This window comes from Triticum dicoccoides, chromosome 7A (genome assembly GCF_002162155.2).
Source record: "Triticum dicoccoides isolate Atlit2015 ecotype Zavitan chromosome 7A, WEW_v2.0, whole genome shotgun sequence".
Taxonomy (NCBI): Eukaryota; Viridiplantae; Streptophyta; class Magnoliopsida; order Poales; family Poaceae; genus Triticum; species Triticum dicoccoides.
The window spans coordinates 671961926-671978201 of record NC_041392.1 but is presented as its reverse complement, the minus strand read 5'-3'; the positions used below and the strand labels follow the sequence as shown (position 1 = coordinate 671978201).

General features: G+C 46.7%; 2 protein-coding genes across 3 annotated transcripts; both read left to right on the top strand.

Moving 5' to 3' along the window:
- The first annotated feature begins 4813 nt into the window (after positions 1 to 4813).
- On the top strand, positions 4814 to 12414 carry LOC119331418 (twinkle homolog protein, chloroplastic/mitochondrial-like). Of its 2 annotated transcripts, XM_037604567.1 has the most exons (22): positions 4814 to 5196; positions 5633 to 5760; positions 6198 to 6253; positions 6478 to 6535; positions 6616 to 6762; positions 6909 to 6992; positions 7071 to 7151; positions 7234 to 7299; positions 7413 to 7526; positions 7682 to 7729; positions 7824 to 7909; positions 8018 to 8078; positions 8512 to 8557; positions 8633 to 8694; positions 9230 to 9361; positions 9443 to 9504; positions 9729 to 9812; positions 10899 to 11030; positions 11213 to 11309; positions 11400 to 11534; positions 11625 to 11692; positions 11912 to 12414. In XM_037604567.1, exons 1-22 carry the CDS (start codon positions 4926 to 4928, stop codon positions 12006 to 12008), a joined length of 2115 nt encoding a protein of 704 aa, XP_037460464.1. In that variant the 5' UTR covers positions 4814 to 4925; the 3' UTR covers positions 12009 to 12414. The 2 variants fall into 2 exon arrangements, with proteins under 2 accessions (XP_037460464.1, XP_037460463.1); XM_037604566.1 differs by having other exon boundaries at positions 4816 to 5196; positions 8512 to 8694.
- Positions 12415 to 14101: 1687 nt separating this feature from the next.
- LOC119331419 (patellin-4-like) lies at positions 14102 to 16191 on the top strand. The gene is made up of 2 exons (XM_037604569.1): positions 14102 to 15348; positions 15445 to 16191. The coding sequence occupies exons 1-2, from the start codon at positions 14248 to 14250 to the stop codon at positions 15979 to 15981; spliced, it is 1638 nt and encodes a 545-aa protein (XP_037460466.1). The 5' UTR covers positions 14102 to 14247; the 3' UTR covers positions 15982 to 16191.
- Positions 16192 to 16276: the final 85 nt, after the last annotated feature.

The window sequence follows — 16276 nt, the reverse complement described above, 5'->3', positions numbered from 1 at the left end:
AGAGATACCCGTAGTGTACCTTTATAGCCACCCAGTTACGTTGTGACGTTTGGCACACCCAAAGCACTCCTACGGTATCCGGGAGTTGCACAATCTCATGGTCTAAGGAAATGATACTTGACATTAGAAAAGCTTTAGCATACGAACTACATGATCTTGTGCTAGGCTTAGGATTGGGTCTTGTCCATCACATCATTCTCCTAATGATGTGATCCCGTTATCAACGACATCCAATGTCCATGGTCAGGAAACCGTAACCATCTATTGATTAACGAGCTAGTCAACTAGAGGCTTACTAGGGACATGGTGTTGTCTATGTATCCACACATGTATCTGAGTTTCCTATCAATACAATTCTAGCATGGATAATAAACGATTATCATGAACAAGGAAATATAATAATAATCAATGTATTATTGCCTCTAGGGCATATTTCCAACAGCGCTAGCAGGCACCTTTGGGTATGATAATAGTTTTGCGATTGACAGTCGTGGTAGAAGTGGAGGTATTGGAATTTTTTGAAACAATGAAATAAAATTGGAAATTCTTGGTTATTCGGATTACCATGTTGATTGCTCGGTTGGGGAGGTAGGCCATGATCCATGGAGAGTTACAGTAGTTTATGGTGAGGCGCAAACACATCTTCGATATAAAATGTTGGATACCTTGAAAAATATTAATACTTTGAGTAGCCTCCCTTGGCTCTGCATTAGTGATTTTAACGAAGTATTGCATCCCGATGAACATGAGGGGGTGGGAGAAAGGAGCAACACACAGATACAACACTTTCGTGACACGGTTGACGTCTGCATGTTGCTAGACATAGGCTATTCGGGCCGTTTTTGGACTTTTGAAAAGAAAGTAAGGGGATGATCATATACTAAGGTCCGGCTGGATCGTGCACTTGCCAATGCGGACTGGAGAGCAAGGTTTCCTCTTGCTGACTTGACACACCTCACAGCAGCATCTTCTGACCACAGTCCCATTCTGATGCGATTGAACAAAGAGCAGCCCAGTGGCCGACAGCCCAAACCCTTCCGATATGAGGTAATGTGGGAAGGGCATGAGTCGTGGAGCGACACCATTAATTCAGCATGGACAGACGGGGGGATCAGCAATAGAGTGGAGGAGTTGCGGGCTAAACTGCAAGCAATACCTCATGATTTGGGGCGCTGGAACAAGGAGACCTTCGGGAACGTTCGGAAAGAGATTAAAAGGCTGAAAACAGAGCTGGAGAAGCTTCACGCTGACCCAAGTCGAACGGCTCCTTCCCATGTTGAGCTGAAGATAAACGAAAATCTAGTTGAACTCTACCATCGGGAGGAGATTCTATGGAGGCAGCGGTCCAGGATAGAGTGGCTAACGTCGGGCGATAAAAATACAAGATTTTTCCACTTGAGAGCAAGCATACGGAGAAAGAAGGATATGACAAAGGCCCTACAAAATTCCCTTGGTGTCATGTCAGATAATCCGGAGGAGCTGAAAGCATTGGTACAGGAATTTTATGAAACTCTGTATACTTCAGAGGGTGTGAACAATATGGAAGCGGTCCTCAACTGTGTACCAACCAAAGTTACCGATGAGACGAACGAGTTACTCACTGCACCGTACAAGGGAGAAGAAGTTAAAGCAGCCCTTTTTCAGATGTTTCCCACCAAAGCACCGGGACCCAACGGATTTCCAGCTCATTTCTATCAGCACCATTGGGATCTTTGCGGTGCCGAGGTTACAGAGGCGGTCCTCAGGATAATTTGGGGAGAGGATAGCCCCGAAAGCATAAATGGCACGGTCCTGGTCCTTATCCCTAAGGTAATGAACCCTTCCATGCTCACTCAATTCCGACCAATCAGTTTATGTAACGTGTTATATAAGATTGCGTCCAAGGTGTTTGCGAACAGACTGAAGCAAATTCTTCCAGACATTATTTCAGAGGAGCAATCGGCCTTTGTGCCAGGCAAGAATATTACATACAATATCATTAGTGCATACGAGTGTCTTCACTTTATGAAACGCAGCCGGGCTAGGGTCAACTCCTTCTGTGCCCTAAAACTCGATATGATGAAGGCATACGATCGGCTAGAGTGGGAGTATCTACATGCAATGATGATAAAGCTTGGCTTTGCTACATCATGGGTCCAGATAGTAATGAACATGGTGAGGTCAGTTTCTTTTTTAGTGCTCTTTAATGGTGAGAGACTCGACACCTTTTACCCATCCAGAGGTATACGGCAGGGAGATCCAATATCCCCATATCTCTTTTTAATCGCAGCAGAGGGCCTTTCATGCCTACTGAAATCCAGTTCCTCGTCGTCTCAGCTAGAAGGGATCAAGGTGGCAGCCACGGCTCCAGTCGTGAACCACATCCTTTTGCCGACGATAGCCTGCTGATGTTTAAATCGAGTGTTGAAGGGGCTGTTGCAGCATCAAACTTGTTGGAACGCTACTATATGGCATCAGGTCAGCGCATAAATCATGAGAAGTCTTCTATCTTCTTTAGCAGAGGTTGCCCTCAGGTCATGAGAGACAATATCAAGAACACTATGAACGTGCATAATGAATCTCTCAGTGACAGGTACTTGGGGATGCCTACTGATGTTGGGTATGCAAAGAATGGCACTTTCCGATATTTGAGAGACTGGGTGTGGGAGAAAATTAGAGGGTGGATGGAAAAACTTTTGTCTGCAGCAGGAAAGGAAGTGCTCATTAAGGCGGTGGCGGTCTATACCGGTTTGTATGTCATGTTTCCGCCTCCCAAGGGGATTATGCGAGAACATCACCTCCCTGATCAGACAATTTTGGCGAGGAAGCGCAAGCCAAGTTGGGTAGCCTGGGACGAGATGACAAAGCCAAAACACCTTGGCGGGCTCGGTTTTAGGGACTTGGATATCTTTAACCTTGCCCTACTGTCGAAACAGGCGTGGAAGTTGCTTCAGAACCCCACGTCGCTTAGCGCCCGCATCCTCAAGGGTGTCTATTTCCTGGAAGACTCTCTATTGTAGCTCGGCTGGGCAGTCATCCATCACAAATTTGGCGAGCTATCTTGGATGGCCGTGACATAATGGTGCAAGGACTAGTGAGGAGGATAGGAAACGAGGAAACCACAGATATATGGCATGATAAATGGCTACCCCGCACGGTGATGAAGAGACCGATAACATCTCTGGCCCATGATCCACCTCACCTAGTCTCAGAACTTATTAACCACACCACATGCTCTTGGAATGAACCGCTGGTTCGGGCAACCTTTATTCCAATCGATGCAGAGACAATCTTACAAATTCCTCTTTGCACTAGACAAATTGAGGACTTTTGGGCTTGGAGTGAGGACAGGAGGGGTATCTTCACTGTAAGAACTGCGTACCGTCTGATTCAACAGAAGAAACTAAGCAGAGAAGCCTGGCTGTATGAGCAAGGAGGGCCATCTCATTCACATGGAGATAGTGAGGGCTGGACTAAGCTTTGGGGGATTAGAGTACCCTCGAAGCTGAAGATTTTCCTATGGAGATTTGCAAAGAACACCACCCCGACCGTGGCACTTCTGCATCATCGTAACATGGCGGATACACCTGCGTGCTGCCTTTGCGGAGCTGAAGATACTTGGAGGCATGCTTTTCTTAATTGCACAATATCCCGAAGCACTTGGGCCATGTCTTCTGAGCAGATCATCGATGTGGTGAGCAGGAACGAAGAAACTGATGCAAAGAGCTGGCTTTTTGCCATGCACAATGCTCTACCGCATGAAGAGTTTACTACCCTGGTGGTTACACTTTGGGCATTGTGGGCTGCTCGACGTAAGGCGATCCATGAACACATTTACCAGAGTCCTTTTTCAGTCCATGCTTTTGTCCAGTCTTATATCAATGAGCTCAAGGCTGTTCATCCGGGCATGGCGAGGCAACCTGGCGCTCCTGTGCAGCGACCAACGGGCTGGATCGCTCCACCGGCGGGGCTGACGAAAATAAACGTTGATGCTGCAGTTGGGAGGGGAAGGAAACATGGAGCTTTTGCGGCGAGATCGAGGGATTGCGCTGGCCAGTTTTTGGGGCATCGGCTGTGGTCTTCGGTGGCATATCCGATCCAGCGACACTCGAATGCATGGCGGTCAGGGAGGCACTAGCCCTCGCTGACGATCTGAATGTTACAGACATAAAAGTGGCATCGGACTCGAAGGTGGTGGTTGACGACATCCGAGAGAAGAACCCAATGGAGTATGGAGCGGTTATACATGAAATAATAGAGCATAGTTCATCTTCCCACTTTTGTAATTTTTGTCATGAATTTAGGAGCTCGAATATCGAGGCTCACAAGATCGCGAGGCACGCTTTATCCCTTCCGGCTGGCCGACATGTTTGGTTGGGCCAGCCGGACGGACTCTCTTTCGTCCATGTAAACATTGTGACGTCATAAATAAAGCTTCGGAGTTTGTCTAAAAAAAGGCGGGATTAAGAGTAAATCTGATGGTCAAAAACGTCCTAAATTGATGATCCAAAGGCTGAAAATGTTAATAGCCTGAGAGGGCTGGAAAGGTGCTCAGTTATAATGTATGTAAATGTAGGGTATTCATGTAGGTTGACAATTAATTGCACGTGTATATATATTTAGCTAATGAATCCAAATACTCTCACTATCCTACTATCACCATGTTTCAACACAAAGAAGGAGAAAAGAGTCATTTGGGAAGCTCTCCACGTCCCTGGACAGTGGGACCCATGTGTAAGCACACGCCGGAGAACACGCGGCCGGGCGGCCGGCGCGTAAAACCCTAAACCCTTCCCTCGCCCTCCTCCCCCTCCTATCCAATCCAAAAATCCCCTCCTCTCATCGCCTCTCTTTTCTTCCTCCCCAAGACCTCCGACCCCCCATTCTCCGCTGCCCCCAGCCCATGCCCCGGGCCCCGAAACCCTAGCCCCCGACCCCGCCTCGCCATGCCACCGCGGCCGTCCCTCCAGTCGCTGCTCCTCATGGCCGCCTCCACCTCCACCTCCGCGGGCGCCGGGGGCTCGGGCCTCCTCCTCGCCGCGCGCCGCCGCTTCCCCGCCGCCTTCGCCGCCGCGGGGGGCCAGCGCATCCGCCTGCTCCACTCCTTCTCCTCCCGGACCCGCCTCCCCCGGCGGGCCGAGCTCGCCTGCTGCTTCGGGACCGCCCCCGCCGAGGCCGTGCCCGCCGCCGCCCCCGCGACCCCGCGCTCCAGGAATGGTAATGCGACGCGTCCTACCACTCTGAGAGACCCGCTGGTTCTGCTTTGTGGCGCAGGAGTTCCTTCTTCTTCCGGCATCGCCAGGGAGCCCTGGCGCCGAGCGAGCATTGCTGGTTCAGTGCTTAGTGAAATTTCAGTAGCACCTTACATTTCTTATAGTTTTGGCTTGTGAGATTAGATGGTTCTGAAGCCTGCATTCTTATATATATGATATCAAGGGAGATCGTGCTCGAAAAAATCTTGGTTCGTGGCTTAGAAAAAGTGTTTTACTCTGTTTTACGGAATTTGAGCTCTCTCGGTTGTGAATAATCTGGCGTACCTGCTTTTCCCCATAGCTGCTGTTTGTCGCATTTCAGTGCTTTGCTAATGCTTCGTAATAACTGGATGTAGAATCCTTGTTGTTTTCACCGATGTGCTGTCATTTTGGGATAACAGTTCGTTCGATGGAGGAGAGAAGGGCCTGTGAAGAACGACTAGGGCAGGTAGTTGAGAAGATGAAAAAGGAAGGGATAGATATGAGCCAATGGAGGCTTGGCACTTTTCAACGGACGATTTGCCCACAGGTATGCCTTTTTCTGGTACCTAGAATTGTTGTTTCCATTTGCTTTTCTTTTCATGATGTATTTAGTTGGGTAAGCAAATAAGCTAAAAGGGTTATTGTTTCTGGATTGAGAACATCAAGAATTCACAGCTACAGTTACTTTGTCTGGATTGAGTACATCAAGAATTCACAGCCATAATTTGTATTGATCGGTTTAGTTAGCTTATTTCTGTTTCACATATCGTGCACATTGGAAGTATGTATTAACGAGCATGCCTTCCACAAAAAGAGCGTTCTTGAAATGAAGTGGCTGCACATTATGATCAATTTGATGACCAGCTTACAAACATGTTCATCTGTATATAATACAGATTAATATATGCTATTTTGGTGATCCATTGTACTTTATATTCTATCAAACAGCAAATGGTTAAGTATGATTTCCCTTCTGTTAACTAGTGCGAAGGGGGCTCAACCGAGGAACGAAGCCTCAGCGTCTTCATCCGGGAAGATGGGTGAGTTTTTATGTACAGCACACTTTGAGCTTGTTAGTTGGAGTTGTTTCTTAAGGTATACTCCCTCCGTCCCAAAATTCTTGTCTTAAATTTGTCTCAATACGGATGTATCACGTTTCAGTATTAGATACATCCGTATATAGATGAATCTAAGACAAGAATTTTGGGACGGAGGGAGGATGTACTGTAGGTTATCTGATCTCTGTTCTATGCTGTTTCTTCAGTACACATGGAAACTGGACTTGTTTTAGAGCAAATTGTGGATGGAAAGGCTATACCCAGGTGAGTTTACCAACAACTTAAAGAAAACCGAAAGTAATATAGCATCTTGATACCACTATTGTTCTGTCTTGCATCTGCAGCCTGATGGAGTTTCGAAGGCGTACCAAGCAAAGAAGGACCCGGGAAATGAAAATGAAAGTGACCAGGAAGTCAAAGCAAATCAGCCAGTCAAGGTTATCAGAAAACTTCGTGAAGAGGACCTGCGTCTCGAACCTCTTTGTGATGAGGTAATGGAAGTATTATCAAGTAGACGTTTTTGATTGGTATATTCTTCAAATGATACTGAAACCATCTTCATAATTCTCTTTTGCATTCTTTGTTTTATGCTGGCAAAAACTTTTGCACATGCCTGTAAGATGGTTATCTCTTGCAGCTTGTGACATACTTTTCAGAAAGAATGATATCGGCAAAAACACTTCGAAGGAACAACGTATCGCAACGTAAAAGGAATAACAAGGTATGACTGTACTGTTGATGCATTTTTACAATGGAAAAACATGCATTGGGATTCACAAATATGGTATTTCGTTTGCAGATTGTTATTGCTTTTACATATAGACGTGATAAAGTCCTTGTTGGCTGCAAATACAGGGAAGTCTCTAAGAAATTTTCACAGGTTTGTTCTGCTGTTCCTTTTTAGGTTGCATGCTTAATTTATATTTCTATGAATATTGTTCATACTCATTTTTTCTTAACAGGAGGCGAACACAGAGAAAATTTTGTATGGTCTGGATGATATAAAGCAAGCACGCGATATTATCATTGTATGTTCTACATAAGCCATGCGACATTTTTCTTATTTATTTTTTGTTGCCAATCCATTTGAGCTTGAGTTCACAAAGTATTTACTAGCTTATTGTCCTTTCTGACATTGCAGGTTGAGGGTGAAATTGATAAACTTTCCATGGAGGAGGCTGGCTATCGTAATTGTGTGAGTGTGCCAGATGGTGCACCAGCGCAAGTATCAAACAAACTCCCGGATAAAGATCATGTTTGAACCATTTTCTGATACTGCTGCTAGTTTTTGTCACTAGAGTTTATGTTTGCCACTGTTATTTATTAGTAATAGCTCCTTTAATGTGAGCTGATCTGTACTGGAAACCTGAACTGTGACCTAACATCTTCTTACATTCCCTGTAAAGCTAGGATAAGAAGTATTCATATCTGTGGAACTGCAAAGAGTATCTTGATCCGGTGCGCATTTTCCTCGTTTCAAAAGTTATTTGCAAACTCTATTGTTAAGATACAAGGTTTGGTGTACTGAATATGTTCGGATATATGGTATTAGGCATCTAGGATAATACTGGCAACGGATGCTGATCCTCCAGGGCAGGCTCTTGCTGAGGAACTTGCTCGACGTCTTGGTAAAGAAAGGTTTGTCTGCCATTGTGTTGCAATCATAAGCCTCCACAATTACTTTAATGACCTATGACTGCAGGTCCTCATTTAACTCGTTTTCCACATTTAATTTGATGCAATCAGGTGTTGGAGGGTCAAATGGCCAAAGAAGAATGAGACGGAATTTTGCAAAGATGCTAACGAGGTTTTTTATGGCATGCATATGCAACTTTGACTAATAAATAATATTGCTATCATTCTTTTGCTTGTCTTCCATGCTGAAAGATTTCTGATGTTAAAGTATGATCAGGGCGTAAGAGGTGTAAAAATGTCCTGCTCCTAATGTGACTCTCTAGCGATAAGCTTATGCTAACTTGTATCGAGAGTCTAAATGTTAACCTCCTCATCCTAGATTGTAGTATTAACGTATTATGATGCTTTCTGAAAGTAATCTACTTGTTGTTCTTAGTTAAAGCCTGTAAGGTTTTGTGTATGCAATTAATCTACATTCTGAAGAACCATCTGAAATATATAGCCACATTTAAGTTCAGTTCCTATTATCTTTAGCTCTGTTTTGGAACTTTGGGTGTTCTTACATGTCCTGTAGTTGATCCTTGTAACTCCCTTTTCAACTACAGGTACTTATGTTCTTAGGACCACAAGCATTGAAAGAGGTTATAGAAGGTGCCGAACTGTATCCTATAAGAGGTCTATTCAACTTCAAAGATTTCTTCCCTGAGATCGACAGTTATTATCTAGGAATTCATGGGGATGAGCTTGGAATTCCTACTGGTTGGAAATGTATGGATGGGCTCTACAAGGTATCTATTAGTTGTGTTTTTTATTTGTTTTTCATCCAATTTTGCTCGGTTCGAGCTGGCTTCGTCCCTTGCCAAGTTAAAGAGCTCCTTTGTTTTCTTTTGCACATAGAAGCTTGTTTTATGACCGCAATGGCTGTTGACATATGCCATGAAATCAGATCATTTAACCAATTTCAGTGAACTTCATACTGTGTAGTCATGTATTCTGACTCCTTAATACTTGTTGAAAACAACTGGGTGATTTCTTCCTGTCAAGAGTTCCTTTTCTTTTCTTTATTTGCACATAGAAGGTCTTTTTCTGACTGCAACATGAAACCAGATTATTTAACCAATTTTGGGAATAGCTGTTGACATGTGGCATGTAGTCATGTTTTCTGACTTGTTCATCTAGCTGAAAGCAATTATATGCTTCCAGCTTCAGTGGCTAGTGTGCTTAAAAAGATGGCCTGAACTGTAGCGCGTTGGAAGCGCTATAGTTGCAGACTTCAATACATTACCCACAATTTCTCATGTGATTTTGTTTATTTTCCTGCAGGTTGTTCCTGGGGAATTGACCATAGTAACAGGAGTACCAAATTCCGGCAAAAGTGAGTGGATCGATGCATTACTGTGTAATATAAACAATCAGGTTGGGTGGAAATTTGTACTATGCTCGATGGAAAACAAGGCAAGCCATTGTTTATTATCAATGCTATCTAGCCTTTCATTTCATTCGACACCTCGAAATAACGATGATTTTGGTGTTTAGGTCAGAGACCATGCCCGGAAACTATTGGAGAAGCACATTAAGAAACCTTTCTTTGATGCCAGGTAAGGATAAGAGTCTGCAAGTGTATCTCTGTTTGTGTCTGATCTCATATATGATACCTAGAATAAGCAACTGCCTTTGAAAGGACAGTTCCTTTTGAGGAAGAGAGTAAGCTCACGTGCTATCAACTGTGAAGTCAACAGAAGATTCTTTTGGAATAGATTCTACTCTGAACTTTGGCTATTTATTCTTGTTGGTTTAGCAATCCTTGTTTTGGTTTCTACAGATATGGGGGTTCTGTGGAACGGATGAATCAAGATGAATTTGAAGAAGGCAAAGAATGGTTGAATGAGTCATTCCATCTGATTAGGTATATACTAAGTTTAGTCACATTGTTTTAAATAGTGGTAAGTCGTCAGTGTTTTTAAAGACAGTTTGGATCTGCCCATGAAACCCACCTTACGCAAATTTTAGAACTGGAGCTCTTCCTTCTGCCGGTTTTGTCCCGGTTGTCGGTTGATTCCATTCCCGAGACTGAACACACTAAGTAATAGGTCAGCAAGCGACCACCCCACCTTGCATCACTGTTTCAGAAAGCACCCTTGAAAGTGTTTTAACCAATACTGGTTTTAACATTTTAAAAATAAAATTATATATTTGTGAATTGTGATATGAACTATATACCAAACACAGAACAAAATGATCACTTATGTAAACTTACCATACATTGTATCATATGTTTGTTCCATATGAGGACGTTGGTAAGGGTCTGGTCGATATTAGCTTGAAATTCCAAATGATGAGAGGAACTAAGCAACAAAGAGCGGCGGCATAAATAGCAAAAAGAAGCATGTAAACACTATAATCCAAATGTACTATATATGGAAAGGAGCAACGCATTGTAGTTATCATTCTCCAATTCCATTTCTAGAAAAAGATAAGCTTGGTTTGTCTGAGTTGCATGCTGTAATCTGTCAATATGAACTTTGGAATTTAAAATATTTTTTAGCGTCAAATTTTCTACTTATCTCGCTTTTTGTAGCAAAATTTATCTCGCTTCATTGCAGTCAAACTCAGTCACTTGTGTTTTGTGCTGCCTATATAGATTGTTGATGAAACGAAACGAAAACCAAAATTGTTTCCTTGTGGCTGCTTGAAAGGTCTCTGTAGCACTTCCAAGGCCTGCTAAACTGCTAAACCAATAACATATTGTCACAACACTTGTATCTTCATCATCTTCGGCTACATTCGTAGCTGCCACTATTATCAATATTTATTTTCAGTCATCAGGACTGCTCTATTTAGAAGTGTGTGGTAGCATCAGTGTGTGTCTTGGCTTCTCTTCATAGGCACTTTACTCGGAAGGGATAGTAGTTGTATTTCTCTTGGATGATGTGCCTGTATTAAATGGTGGTTCACATTTCAAGTTGACGTTGAATATGTGTTGCTTAATCAGGTGTGAAGATGATTGCCTTCCATCCATCGATTGGGTTCTCAATCTTGCTAAAGCTGCAGTTCTAAGACATGGAGTACGTGGTCTTGTGATTGATCCTTATAATGAGCTTGACCATCAGCGCCCCCCAAATCAGTAAGCATTACCTAAACCTCTCATGAGCATGATTTACCGTTTACTAATAGCGGTTTCATACATTCATTGTAAAAGATAGGTAGCGTTTTTGCAAGTATGTCAACTATAACTTTGCTATTACCCAGCTACATATGTTTCCCTTCTGTTTTGGTGAGTTAAATCCTTTGCTATGTTATTAACAGAACCGAGACAGAATATGTCAGCCAGATCCTTACGAAGATTAAGCGCTTTGCTCAACATCATTCATGTCACGTATGGTTTGTTGCGCACCCTAGGCAGGTAATCAAATTTCACATAATCCCATATTGATCTTTGCCACACAATTGCACTATACAACGGGGTCTCATTTGGTGTTAATGTTTTAAAAAGCTTCACAACTGGACTGGCGCACCGCCTAATATGTACGACATCAGTGGAAGTGCGCATTTCATAAACAAATGTGATAATGGTATCGTCATACACCGGAACAGGGATCCAGATGCTGGCCCTGTGGATGTCGTGCAGGTTGATATTTGCACCTTTTCAACATATGCTTCATTTTAATGACAGTGCCTGACTCTTATCTGTTTTGCCGGGTTGGATGGCGAATCATAGGTCTGTATGAAGAAGGTTCGGAACAAAGTGATTGGGCAAATAGGGGATGCTTTCTTGACCTATGACCGGTATGCTCATCACAAAACTAATTGTTTCCATCATTTTCTAAACTGAGGTTTCTTGATGATCCTTCAGAACCATTTCAACATAATGATTTTTTCCTGCTTTGTTCCATAATTTCTGAAGTGCCTTCGTAAAGGGTCAAATTATGGTTTATGTAGTTTACCTCATCTTCAAACTGCATGGCTAAGTTAATAACCAAATCATCGTCGTATTTCCTGCCACAGGGTTACTGGTGAATACAAGGAAGCCGACGAGGCCATTGTAGCAAAGGTGGTGAAGCAGCAGATTCGTCAGAAATCGACGACAAGTTACCAACGCTGATTTACTTTTACTCGCTCTCCCGGACAGTTGACACGGTTGAGATATCATGGTTGTCGCTTATGTGGATGGCGCAGTTGGCAGTTTGCCGTGTGATCGCGGCAAATCGGCTAACTTGATCGTTCATGCATTTGAGCTGATTCCTGGTGCGAAAAATGTGGTCGAAGGCTACTAACCTTTACTAAGACGGCCACATGCAGGCATTGCTGGGGTGTGGTGGTGTATAGCAAGCTAGATCATATTATTGTAATTAATCGTCGCACCAGGCGGAGGCCGTGTCGTGTCAGCAGCGAAAGCTCATCTCAACCGCTAGTAGGTTATTCTTTGTATGCCCTTCCGACGGTTGTAGCAGTTGGAGGTCCATGACACACATTTATCCTTAGTATCAAGTTTGCATGCATCAGCAGAAGCCCATGACTTGCGCATCGGAGGCCCATGTTTTGAATTGTCCTGCCACCCAGCACATGCCACCCAGCACTTGCGCATCGGAGGCCCATGACAGAATTTCAGTGGCGTCAGACTGCAAAATGGCCGTCGAAGCGATCAAAAAAGGCACATGTGCACAATATGGGGCCGTGGTGCATGAAATCATAGACCGTTCTAGAGTTTTTTCTTCTTGTTTGATTAATCATGAATTTATTTAGGACCTCGAATGTTGAGGCTCACAAACTAGCAAAGCATGCGATATTCCTGGGTTTTGGCCGCCTAGGAAATTTGGATTTCGTCTCTGTAAACATTGTGACGGGTGAATAAAAGCTTTGCGAGTTTGTCTAAAAAAAAAACCCAGCACATGCCATCGACCATGCGGTGACCAAATCTATTTGGATCTGAGCTGGGACGACGAATGCTTCCAAAATCTGTGATCATTGGATCGTCGGTAACCAGCACTTCCTTCCCCGCCTAACTTTGCGCCGTTCGTTCGTGCTTCTCCCCCTGTGCCGCTGTCCGGCCCTTCGTTAACGGCCAGCTGGGGCTGGTCTTGCTTGCCAGGTGTTTCTGACGGGCAGCCAGCTGGACCAAAAGCAAGGCTGGTTCTGCCTGCTTGATTGGCAACGGCAATGGCCGTTGCTTTGCTCAACAGTCGGCCGCTTTGCTTCGCTGTACAGCCTACTCTCTTTTTTGGCAAACGGCGGTACACCCTACTGGAGCTGCTGCCGCAGCTGTATCTGTATGGGCCAACCGAAGGCGTACTTGTTCCTTCACCATTTTTTTTATTTTAATGTGTGTCCGTTTGTCCGTATCAAAACAACCACTATTTTATCTCTCCAGCTTGCAAAAGGCCATATGCAATGCACCACCGAATGCACAATAATCTTACACTATGAACATTTCATTTAAAAAATGCGTACTTGTTCCTGCCACCAATTAAAACCAGCACCACCTCTTTGCATGCATTTCATTTCTCCAGCTCGCAACTGGCTGTGACGCCGTAAACAACGCGCCACTAAATGCGATAATAATACAAATTTCATAATTAGTACTCCCTCCGTCCGAAAATACTTGTCATCAAAATGGACAAAAAGAGATGTATCTAGAACTAAAATACATCTAGATACATCCTCTTTTATTCATTTTGATGACAAGTATTTCCGGACGGAGTGAGTAATTAGTGTGTGAACAATATGACTTGGCCTAGAGCAAGAACAAGAGCGCCTGCTGTCAGGTCAAGCGCCAAGCTGTCAGTCAGTCAGATTTAACAACAACAGGTAATAAATGAAAAGTGCTGAAAAAAAGTAGGGGGACGGGCCCAGCAAACAAAAGCGAATCAATCAATGAAACAAGAGCGGACACAGAACAGAAACAGCCTAGCATCTTTCTTCTCATAAAAAAAAGGAAAAAAAAACGCAGGCTAGCATGGCCTCTCTACTGCTTGCCTGTAGCCAGCAGCGAGGGAGCACTGCCGCGCGGAACAAACAAAAGCGGTTAGCAAGGAGGATGTAGCCGTTGGCATGGGCCGCGGCCCACCCGGCTCCGCGCCGCAGAAGGAAAAAAGCGTAGACGGACGACCCAACGGCTCCCCGTCCTACCTGGCGCCACCCCATTGGCCCCCGCCCCGTAGCCGTTGCGACGCCGCGGTGGCCGCTATATAGCGCCCCCTTCTTCCTCCCCGCTCCCCACACCACCGTCCACCAAAGCCACCTTCCCCTCTCCATCGCCTGTCTCTGACACCGCACTGGGAATATCCGGCTTTTGATTTTCTTTTCTAATTGTGTTGTGAAATCCTCTGTTGTTGTTGATCGGCATGGGCGTGGAGGTCGTCTCCGGCGGGGCTGTGGAGGCGGTGGCGCCGGCGAAGGAGGTGCGCACGAAGGTGGAGGTGGAGACGGGCGCGGCCGCCGTGGCCGTGGCCAAGAACATGTCGTTCAGGGAGGAGAGCAACCGGCTGGGCGACCTCAAGGATGCTGAGAGGAAGGCGCTCGCTGAGCTCCGGGCTAAGGTCGAGGAGGCCATCGTCGAGGGCAAGCTGTTCGACTTGGAGGAGGGGAGTAGCAAGGTGAAGGTGAAGGTGGAGGCCAAGAAGGAGGGGAAGAAGAAGGAGGGCAAGAAGAAGAAGGCCGAGGAGAAGAAGGAGGGGGAGGAAGCCAAGAAGGAGGATGTGGCCGCGCCGGCCGTGGAGAAGAAAGAGGAGGAAGCCAAGGAGGAGGTGGCCGAGCCGGCCGGGGAGAAGAAGGAGGAGGCCGTGGCGGAAGAGGAGAAGAAGGAGGAGCCCGAGCCAGTCAAGGAGAAGGAGGAGACTGCCGCCGCGGAAGAGGAGGCCGTCGAGGGCGAGAAGGCGGCGCCGGCCGCTGCGGTCGTCGTCGTCGACAAGGACGTGGCGCTGTGGGGCGTGCCGCTGCTGCCGAGCAAGGGCGACGAGGCGACGGACGTGGTGCTCCTCAAGTTCCTCCGCGCGCGCGACTTCAAGGCGGGGGCCGCTTTCGAGATGCTCCGCCGCACGCTCCGGTGGCGCCGGGAGTGGAAGAGCCTGGCGGCCACCGCGGCCGACGGCGACGACGAGGAGGGCGACGCGCTCCCGGAGGGCGCGTGCCGCCTGGACGGCGCGGACCGCGAGGGCCACCCGGTGTGCTACAACGCGCTGGGCGTGTTCGCGGACGAGGCCGTGTACAGGAGCGCGCTCGGCACCGACGGCGGCAAGAAGCCCGCCCGGTTCCTCCGGTGGCGGGTGCGCGCCATGGAGCGCCACGTGGCCGAGCTCGACTTCCGCCCCGGCGGCGCCGCGTCGCTGCTGCAGGTGACCGACCTCCGCGGCTCCCCCGGCCCCGCCAGGAAGGACCTCCGCGTCGCCATGAAGCAGGTGCTCGACCTCTTCCAGGACAACTACCCCGAGCTCGTCGCCCGGAACGTGAGTGCCCAAAACATTTCGATCTCATTCCCCCCAATCATGCCATGAAATTGCTTCGAGATCTGACTGAATTTTGGTGGCGCCGCCGTGCTGCAGATCCTGATCAACGTGCCGTTCTCCTACTACGCCTTCACCACCGTCTTCTTCCCGTTCCTGACGCAGCGGACCAAGAGCAAGCTGGTCGTCGCCCGGCCCTCCAAGGTCACCGAGACGCTGCTCAAGTACATCCCGATCGAGGCCATCCCGGTGAAGTACGGCGGGCTGAAGCGCGACGGCGACGCCGAGTTCACCGGCGAGCATGACGCCGAGATCGCCGAGGTGGTCGTCAAGGCGGGCGCCACCGAGACCATCGAGATCGAGGCCGCCGAGGGCGACACGACGCTGACCTGGGACGTGACGGTGCTGGGGTGGGAGGTGAGGTACACGGAGGAGTTCGTGCCGGCGGACGAGGGCGCGTACACCATCGTGGTGAGCAAGGGGCGGAAGGTGGGCGCCGGCGAGGAGGCGGTGCGCAACTCGTTCCGGGCCGCGGAGGCCGGCAGGGTGGTGATCACGGTGGAGAACGCGACCCGCGGGAGGAAGCGGGTGCTCTTCCGGCACAAGGCCAAGAGCGCCCTCGCCAAGAAGTGCTAAGAAAGAAAAAATGGAGATGTGCCAGACGTGTGTGTGACGAGGGGGAATTCGAATTCTTTGGGGGCTGAGATTTGTGCATGTCGTGTGTGAGTGTGCGGGATTCTACATTCTTTTGTGCAAGATAGTAGTACTAGTGGTTGTGTTCGGCGATTGTTACCGTGCCGTGGAATTATTTTATCCGAGACATATAAAAAGATTCAGTTCATTTTATCCGTGCTACAGAAGATTTCACCCTTTTTTTAGGAATACTGCAGATTTTACCTCTTTTATTCAGTAAATTTTTTGAGTAAATACT